Source organism: Zerene cesonia, chromosome 20 (assembly GCF_012273895.1).
Source record: "Zerene cesonia ecotype Mississippi chromosome 20, Zerene_cesonia_1.1, whole genome shotgun sequence".
NCBI classification, from domain to species: domain Eukaryota; kingdom Metazoa; phylum Arthropoda; class Insecta; order Lepidoptera; family Pieridae; genus Zerene; species Zerene cesonia.
Window position 1 is genome coordinate 5,473,359 of NC_052121.1, and position 10,651 is coordinate 5,484,009.

Genomic DNA, 10,651 nt, shown 5'->3' on the forward strand with positions numbered 1-10,651 from the left:
AAAAGTGGAAGTTTTAGTTTTTCTAATATACTAACCCACTTCTCCTTCAACGGGAACTTGAGCTCCAAAACTTCGACCTTGGAATATAGATCCATCAGAAAGAACGAGGCAGCAGGGTGGCCCCACTTCACAACTAAGATCATTTTTGTCTTCCATTGTCTGTAAAACAATTCGGAAAATATTTTTGTCAGTAAGAACCTAAACTAACATTATCTACGAGTGAGTTCGTACGGATTATAATATTTATTACTTCCTTAAAAATAAGTTGTAAATTTATGCCCATTATTGGCATTTATTAAGTTTTTTTTTTAATTACGTATACAAATATAACGGAAAGCGGTAGTGTGATATACTAAGAGGTACGATAAGTAGTCGATTGTTATCATAGTGCAGCAATAGATATGACCGACCTAGAAATGTTAAGGTTACTAGTTACAACAATTTTAAATGAAGCGATACGATGCCTATTTATAGCTATTAGTTAGGGTCAATGCGCCAATTCTTGAATGTTTATGGAAATCACAATATTTGGTAGCCGATTGTCAAGATAGAAATGTCTCCAACGAATTTAAGAATATGAATTAGTATTGAAAACAAAGTAATCTTTTTATTATGTATTGAATATACTGATAAATATACATGTAACGGTAGCATCGTTTACATGTATTTTTTTTAATTATGTTTCGTTACCTATAGATTAACAGGTAGGTTTGTGTATAGTATATTTTTTTAAGTACTTCATCATCATCAGCCATATATGTTCCCACTGCTGAGACACAGGCCTCCTATGAGGGTATAGGCCATAATCCACCACGCTGGCCAAGTGCGGGTTGGCAGATGTCACATGTCGTCGAACTTTTGATTCTTGGACATGCCGGTTTCCTCACGATGTTTTCCTTCACCGTTTTAAGCAGTGGTTATGTTATCAACATGTGCAGATAAATTGAAAAATCAATTTATTTCCTGCACGCTCGTCTGGTCTCGAACCCCGACTTATCGATTTTAAAGTCCGAGGTTCTCACCACTGAGCCACCACTGCTTACACTTTTTAAGTACTTATACGAAATATATTAACTAGTTTATAAAAAGTAATTAAAAAATCTTTACAAACTAGTAAATTCGAGGTAGGATTTCATTTCTATTTCTGCTTTCTGTAATAAGGGTACTGTTTAATGTAAACCATACCTACCTAATACTTTCAGTGGTCTGTTTACGATCTTCTATTACGATTTTCTAGTTTCATTACTTAAATTTGTATTCATAATAAATTTATATTAACCAACGCATAAATAAAAAAGCAAATTTCTTTTGTGCCCTAATAATATGCCAGTTATGGTAAAATGCCACAAAAAAAATAAAAAAAAAAACTTATAAAATGCAAAAGTACGAAACATATTATACAGTTAGATAGAAAGGTACTGTATTACAAAAATTGTATGACCATGTTAAAACGCTGTAAATTTATTTTAATAAAATAAATATTTTAATGATTTTAGTAAACTAGGCATATAAGTCAACAAATTAAGCTGTAAAATGAATATACACTACTATCATTACATACAATTATTATTATATTATTATATTTATAACATTGGTATACACATTTGTGAAAATAGCTGGAAATAAAAATTTAAACAAGTGTTGTGGTAGAATCAAAATTTCATACACGTGCTAGTACATACAATGAAAACATGACATTCGATACTACTCATAACAATGTTCCTGAAGTAATACTTTGAATATAAACTCTTACATATCGCCTTTAGGGATTACACTCACATTTTAGGTTCAAATTGCCGGCCACGTGGTATTTTAAAGAGTTACGAAGAACGGTCCGGCGCTGTCGCGAACTGCGCAACGACAGACCGAGCTCGTTCAGCGCTCAACTTCCTTCAAGTTATCATACGTCGTCACAATACCAACCAGTCGGGTCGTGTCCTGCTCTCACACACACACTTTGCATATGGGCCTCTCGTTTACGCATCACTAAGGTCAATGATGTGAATGATGCTAATGTTTGTAGCGAAGTTAAGTTTGGAATTTGATTTAAATATTAACTCTAGTATAGGATATATTCTATCCACTAAAGGTATTTTATTTATTTGGATATGTAAATCATTCAAAAGTATTGTATTCGTACAAAACAATTATACTCATTGATAACCTTCTGTTTATAATTTACTAGCTGCGCCCCGCGGTTTCACCCGCGTAAGTCCGTATCCCGTAGGAATATCGGGATAAAAAGTTGCCTATATGTTATTCCAGTTGTCTATGTACCAAAATTCATTGCAATCGGTTCAGTAGTTTTTGCGTGAAAGAGAGAAACAAACACACATCCATACAAAATTTCGCGTTTATAATAATAATTTATTCATTTATTTTTCTCATCACAAATGAGTATCTGTACTATATATTGTTAAATCTATTGCTTATTACTAACATTTGTGAGAGACTGGTGCCCAAGGTAAGTATGAAATACTTGTGTTACGGGTCACCAGGCCCCCAAGAATTAAGTAGGATAGGATTATTATATGCAGCCAACGTACATAGGTAATAAGTTATCATTCGTTCATTATCTTAATTGAATCCACCAAGAATACATGGGTAATGCAAAAAAAAAAAACATACCATATAAAACATTAACTTCAGATAATTATCAAGAAACTTTAAAAATCTCTATAGAATGTATAAACTCTGTATGAATTATTTGAATGAAAAATCACCAATCCTGGCGTTTCAGCGGGTTAAGTATATTTCTGCATTATATATCAAAACGAATCTAGCTTATGAAGTCTATCTTAAGTCTATCTCATCTAGTGAATATTAAAAACAAATGGAAAGATCCATTTAGAACACAGACACAATAAAATGTTAGCTTTATCTTTCTATCTTCAAGACCATGAAAGGTTCCTGCACGTTCAGGATTTGTAAATCTTTATTATATTGTTATCTGAACTGTAAAGTTATTGATATTGAAATTGCATGATCATTTCTTATCTGATAAAAAATAGAAGCTGTAGAGGTACAGGGAGGTAATCTCTCGTCCTTCGGATATGTCGAATTCAAAGTTGATAGTTAAAGAAAATGTATATATCAATATCCATATAAATCATACAACATTATATTTTCTTGAATACTTTGATGACATGAAAACTACTCTTATATAAAAATAGCATTCGATTATATTGATAGTTATCGGTACCAAATTTTTAGATTCCTACATGCTGTTCGCTCTGGCATCGCCTGTGATATATATAGCCTATGTGGTGTTTTCATTGAGGAAGATGAGCATGATTTAGCACAAATTTTCCCAACTCGCACCGTCAAAGTACAACACCCGCATAGAAGACCGGCGTGAAATATTAGTATGTTACTGTGTCGTACGCTGAGTGGGGAAGCTGGAGACCCATTTTTTTTTCCTCACCCTTCGCAGTCTATTCCTTCTTTCCAGCAATCAATCCTTTTCTTATCCCTTACTTAGGAGCGGGCAGCGTATTCGAATGTTTATGGGCAGTGGTCGCTTACCATAATGCGAAACCACATATCTGTTGCCCGTTATGACATAAAAAATAGCCTTTGCCACTCATTGAGTAGTTTTTGTGTGAATATAGTACAAACAAATACAAAAACAGAAATATTTCCTCCTTATAATATTAGTATGGATAATTAAAAATACCATTTACCTTATAAACATCCGAATGCTGTATTATTCGGATGAAAAACAAATTTTAGCTTGAAGGTAGGTGAGAACCCATTTATGAGCAAGAATGAAAACCAGAAATTTCATTTTAAGTTTTATTGTGTAAGTACCTAATTAATTTAAATAAATACTGTAATCCAACGGTCTAGTTCTGTTCAAAATGGGGTAGTCTATGAATGTGATCGTGTTGTTGAGTGGAGCTTCCTGCATTTCAACTATTTCAATTATATTTTGTTCGGGCGCTGGTTTAAGCCAAACTCCTGGGATGTATAATGTGATTTGAGGTCCAACCTGAGGCCAGTATCTTCCAAGGTGATGTTGGTTTACGTAGATATATCCCTGTTAAAAGATAATTTTGACACTAATATAGAATAACTTCACTTGTATGTATTTTAGTTTTATAGCATTGAAATGCTTTATAAATGAGAAATTTTGAGTGGCCGAGAAGCTAGGCGTTGCTACGGTTTGGCAAAAATGGTTCGAATCCCGCCTCGTGATCAAATTGTTTCTATTGTTTCAAAATTTCTCACTTATGTGTATTTTCGTTGGATAGGAAACGATACATAAATTAGTAAGACATTTTTATTCATTATTTGTTTAATTTTCTTGTAAATCCGTTGTTACAATATTCCCGAGTCATTCGTCGTGTATTTATCACTACTTTCTTTTATATATGTTACAGTTAAAACAAGTTTCTAGAATCTAGATAGGATGCGTTTTCCTGGTTAGCTTAGTGGTTAGTTGTTATTCCTAAATGCCGCACTACGGACAAGACGCCGCGTACATACCGCACAATTTTGTGATATGAATAATGACAAGTAATTGGATTGATTTTAAAACTGCCACTTGTTAAAGAATGACTAGCTATATCCGCGAGTGCGCTTCAAAATTTAGCAAATGTCGCATACAATTTTTTTCCACAAACTGTATCGTGGAAAACCGCAAAACACTACGGTTAAAAAAAACATTGGCCACTACAAAATTTATGATTAGATATGAATTGAGGACATTTCACACGTACAAATAAATTTTCTTATATCATTATTTGAAAATTTATTTCTGAGAAGATTTTCGAATTAGACAAGATCTAAAAAAAACATCTAAATATTTTTTTTCACAATAAGTCATTAAACATTTAAACATTTTGTAATAATTACAATTATCATACTCTTCTATATAACAATGAATAATATTATATCATTAAATTATAACGTCATTATTTTATGCTATTAGGCACACAAACGATATTTTATTATAATCTAAGAAATTCGTTTGATGAACAGAAACAATTATCAATAAGTTCGTTGCAGCCTTTTAGGACGTTCACTGTTGGACATAGGCCTTCCCCAATCAATAAACTTAGCCCTTATTAATAAGCCACGCCTTTAATTTTTTGTGCATTAAATTTTTGGACGGATAGGCATTCTTCAACGACTAGTATCTATTAATAGCTCACAGTATTTACGAACGTAATTCGAAAATTTATTTATCAAAATTTTTCTAGCATCAGTTAATCTAGATATATGAAAGGCCTTTAAAAAAAACTTGTTTTAACCTAAAAACGAGTTCCAAGGTAAACGGATTTTGACTGCAACATAAAAAGATAAATAAGATGTAAAAATCTTCAATGATTTAAAGTGATTTATAATAGAAAATTGTCATAGTAACCTTTCCCCAACCAGTGGTATCGATGAATGAGTCCAAGGGTTTCTGTCCAGCTGGTAATACAAATGCACCGGTAAATAATGTGGGACCATCTAATTTGCTTTTCCTTTCAAATATTTCTTCATTAGCACGAGGGACAATTTCTTGATATCCGCTTTTATCCAAGGGATAGCCGGTTACCGACCAATTACCATCTAGTGTTTTATTGTTCAAAAGGACTGTGCCTAAAATCCCCTTGTAACAAAGAAAGAATAATATACCAATAATGTACCAATAAACGAATAGATTATAATATGATAATAAGAAAAAAACATATATATAGTAAAGAATTGAAAACCAAAATCAAAAATACCTTAAAGTCGTGTAATCTGTTGCCATAATTAATTCTTCCCTGATTCTCCACAAGCAACGAAAGAACTGACCCTGGCGTTGACTTAATATTCAGTGTATACATTTTATGCATTCTATTAATAACTCCTTGGAGAGTCTGCAATAAAAATGAGGTTCTTCATTTAATTATGCTATAGCGTAGGTTGTACTTTCTCATATAATGTTTACTAGTAATCATACTTACATTATTAACGTAAATAAAAATCCAATCTCTTGGCTTTTTAATTTCCAATATTCCATTTTCGTCATTAATAATTGTTTCATATAATATCATTCCTGAAAATTGTCGCAGCTCCTCAAAAGTGGGCAGTTTTGATCCTGTAACGTCTGCATATTTTTTGCCTAAATATTTGCGACCTTTATCCGACAATAGGCTTACAAGTGGTTCTAATTTGACATCACCGTAAGCTCCTTTATTTGTCATTACGGGAAGTGTCATGTTGTTAACATCAGGATTGAACTGTAAAAACAAATTGATTTAAAATGATGAAAACATGCAACAACGTGTAAGAATATTAAAAGGTGTATAAAAATCGACTAAATTTTTCACCTTGTCGAAAGTCGATAGAAAGCGTGTTTGCGTATTTTGTCTATTCGCATTTGGTTTGATTCTTGCCATATATTACAATGAAATTAAAACAATAATTGAATGTATCTTCAAATTATTATATTTTAAACGTACGTTATTTAAATTCTTGGTAATTTTATTTATTTTTTGTTCCTAGTACAATAATACACATCATCATCATCATCATCAGCCCATATATGTTCCCACTGCTGGGACACAGGCCTCCTATGAGGGTTCAGGCCATAATCCACCACGCTGGCCAAGTGCGGGTTGGCAGATGTCACATGCCGTCGAACTTTTAATTCTTGGACATGCCGGTTTCCTCACGATGTTTTCCTTCACCGTTTAAGCAGTGGTGATGTTATCTACATACGCAGATAAATTGAAAAATCAATTTATTTCCTGCGCGCTCGCCCGGTCTCGAACCCCGACTTATCGATTTTGAAGTCCGAGGTCCTCACCACTGAGAGTCCGAGGTCCTCACCACTGAGATAATACACAATAATACACAGCGTGGACTTTTTATTGCCTACAAGCCCGGTGCAGAAAACAAATTTTCGAAAATGTTCGATTGCAGTTTTTTTTTCAAAATTAATTAAATGTTTTCTTTGATTCATTTTCTATCCATCTATCTACAATATTGAGAGTAATTTCCCTGCAGGTGGCATTACAAAACTCCACCATATCTATAAACTGTATTTTTTCTCCTTATTCCGGCCAGCAGACTGGAAGAAAGTGTTTATAAAGATATAGGTAAGAACGTAATTTACCTCAGCAATTGTGTTTCGTATAGCATAATACTTATGAGTAGGGTCGCCCGCTTCAGTTAAAGGTGCATCATAATCGTATGATGTTATATCGGGCTGATAAAACGAACCATAGTTGGCACCTGTAATATAATAAAATATATGTACACACACTAACATAACACGTACAAGGTAATGCAGGTTCTTGGTAAATAACAACGAACTTGAAACGAAAACAATTTAAACTCAATTTATTTTTGCGATCCCCTTCGAATTGCCCTACTGATAAATGCATGTTGATGGAGCAACCTCGTCCCATATTATTTGGACGAAATATTTTAATTAATTACGATGAAATGTTATTTTTCAACTGGATAATTTTTTTTATATACTTTATTGAAGTACAAATGAAAAACGTCCTAGGACTTTACACGATAATATTTTTATTAAATTAATATAAGATTCGTATTCATTATCTTGTCCTTAACATTTGTAAGTATATTATTAGCCAATGTATACGAGAATTCAAAACGCATATAGCAATTTGTGTTGAAAGAAATATATCACACCTGATGTAAATCCAAAATTAGTGCCTCCGAAGAACATATAAAAGTTAAAATTGATACTGTTTCGTAGCATGTCACGAAGAGTACCGACCACAGGGTCAGTTGGGACCTGTTGAATCTTCTCCGTCCAGTGTGTGAGCCATCCTGGGTAATATTCCGAATTCATGAGAGGACCGGTCGGCATAAAGTTACGAAGATCACTAAATGTTTTCATAACACTTTTTGATGCTGTAAACAGAAGTTGGGATTATAAAACAAGCGGTGTAAAACAGAGAGCCTTTGAAAACTTAAAATACAAATTTAATTAAATAATCGTCTTATTGTTCGAAGAAGACTTTATCGCCCTCGATATATCATGCCCTTTTCTGAAGTAACTTAAGAAACGAATAAATGAGGCAAAATCCTGAACAGACACTAATAGAATCCTATATTTAAAAGCTCAGCTGTCATAACTTGGAACGATCCAAATACAAATAATGAAAGTATCACAGACAGAAACTGAAACTTTGCCTGATCGTGACTTCATTGCTGCTAATTAATTTTACTAATAGTTGATAACATATATGTATATGTTAATATTATCAATAATAGTTTTAAACCACCACTTGAAACGAAGAGGAAAGAAGTATAATATGGATATAGTACTCACTTGGCCCAAAATCGATTGTGGTAAGAGCCCCAGGTACAGAACCATCGAAAAAGTAGGACCTGTATGAACCATCGGTTGTGTAAAGGAGGGCATCAGTACCAACGTGACCAGAGATAATATCACGCATTTGTTCCATATATTTCTTATCTGCACCATAACTGCCGTATTCATTTTCTACCTATTAATATGTTAAACAAATGTTTTATTAAGTCGTAGTAAAAATAAAGAGAATATCCACTTATTGATCTGTACAATCTAAAGGACATGAAACATGAAAATTCCAATTAAATAATTAATTTACATTACAGCAAATTGACTCTGTTAATTGCAATATCCCTATTGCAATCCATAAACTCCACAATTGTAACAAAGTTGACATTTAATTTTTAGTTTTATAGCATTGAAATGCTTTACAAATGAGAAATTTTGAAAGAATAGAAAAAATTTTTTTTTACGGTTAGGCAAGATACGCAGGTTCGAATCCTGCCTCGTGATCAAATTTTTTCTATTCTTTCAAAATTTCTCAAAGTTGACATTATTGAGAGAGTTTATACTACTCCGGATTAAAAACCTTTATAACAAAGAGTGGATAATGTTAGCCGTAAAATTATATTGATTTCTTTACTTTTATCGAATTATCTGCATGTCATTCTTTAATACTCAAATGAAAATATTTACTAAATCAATAAATGTCATGTACATTTTTACTTTATTTTGTACATTTTTTCTTATGGAAAGAAACATTTTACCTTGTTGTTGCCGTTAACATTTTGATTATTATTATGAGGTAAATAAAACTTGTTACTTTTCTACCGTACTTAAACCGTAATGAGCATATCACTATTATAAAACAATAAATTAATAAAGAAACTCGATAAAAGTGAGAGCGGAACATACATTTGAATGGTATTTAATGTTAATTGAAGAATATGTAGGTACATATCATTTGAATGACCCAATGACACCTTTGAGTTCATGTAGATTGAGTGGTCATAGGCCAAATTAAGTAGTTTCGATCCATTTATTCTTTTGATCCATTCATTCAAATGAATAAAAATACGATGTGAAATTTTTAAATCTAATTATATACATTTACATATAATGTATACATATAAAAGCAATGGTGGCTCAGTGTTGAGGACCTCGGAATTAAAATCGACAAGTCGGGGTTCGAGACCAGGCGAGCGGGCAAAAACAAATTGATTTTTTCAATTTATCTGCGCATGTGTAACATCACCACTGCTCTAAACGGTGAAGGAAAACATCCTGAGGAAACCGGCATGTCAAAGAATCAAAAGACATTTGCCAACCCGCACCCGCACGGTTTTGTAAATGTAACAGGGGGATAAAAAAATAAATTAAATGAGGTGTTATTATATTAAACGCTATCAATACATACATGGGTTTGTTAAAATAGTATATGATTGACGAGATAAACGCTACTAAGGTCAAGAAAAGTTCATGCTCTTATGTCTCTTATTCGAAAATCTACGAAGTTTAAATTTTTGTAGACTAAGCAAGTATAGCCGCGGGCATAAATAAGTTTAAAATAAAAAGTGAGTAGCAACCTACTTTATCGACACAATATTTGAAGCGATTTATTCACTACATTAGCTACAAAACTTTTCCACTACTTTAAGCAAAACCGTACAGCATAATAAATTGGGTTTGGTAATAAAAATCTGCAAATACATCTAAATGATATTTAAAATCATACATCTTTTAATTTAAATGTTGTTTTTCGGTACAATGATGAATGACTCAATACGAATATTCGATGCACGGTTTTGATAAATTGATCTAGAGTCTAGTTTTTATGGTGTACATATGAATTATGGTAATACCCAATATTTAAAGTTAGAAATTGACACACTTTTGCAGATCAATTGCTAGATACGATACTACTTCGAAATTTATTTAATTATATTTATCATGATTAGATTTGCATGCAAACCAATTTGTTGTCTATATACATATATGAGAAGACATAAAAACAAATCATATCAATCAAATACCTGAACTAATATAATGGGGCCTCCGTTTCCAAATAGAAGTGGCTTTATTAACGCAAATAGCTTCGTAAACCATCTCTTTGATTCGTCTATAAAATCTGAAATATTTGATAGATTGTGTTAGAACAATAGAATTTTAAGTAACACAAAGCACAATGATATATTATTTTCCTCACTATGCTCTAATTAGTTAAAAAAAAACAGAACATAATATAATACCACAGATAACGTAGTACTATACAAATAATACTCTTAATTATTAATATGTAAATTCTACGTGCATATACTTAGTCTGGCCATAAATACTGTTACACTTAATTATAAAAAAATATTACATTTGAATTTCGAATCTGTC

At 32.3% G+C, this 10,651-nt stretch overlaps 1 protein-coding gene across 1 annotated transcript in view; it reads right to left on the reverse strand.

Moving 5' to 3' along the window:
• Window positions 1–10,651, reverse strand: part of LOC119834857 (CAD protein) — a 25,141-nt gene that overhangs the window by 8,153 nt on the left and 6,337 nt on the right. The window contains exons 6-14 of the mRNA XM_038359375.1: window positions 10,300–10,394; window positions 8,285–8,462; window positions 7,639–7,863; window positions 7,094–7,212; window positions 5,940–6,215; window positions 5,718–5,852; window positions 5,369–5,599; window positions 3,917–4,039; window positions 34–159 (exon numbers count right to left, since the gene is read on the reverse strand). Coding sequence (XP_038215303.1) covers window positions 34–159; window positions 3,917–4,039; window positions 5,369–5,599; window positions 5,718–5,852; window positions 5,940–6,215; window positions 7,094–7,212; window positions 7,639–7,863; window positions 8,285–8,462; window positions 10,300–10,394 — 1,508 coding nt within the window. The remainder of the gene's footprint in view (window positions 1–33; window positions 160–3,916; window positions 4,040–5,368; window positions 5,600–5,717; window positions 5,853–5,939; window positions 6,216–7,093; window positions 7,213–7,638; window positions 7,864–8,284; window positions 8,463–10,299; window positions 10,395–10,651) is intronic.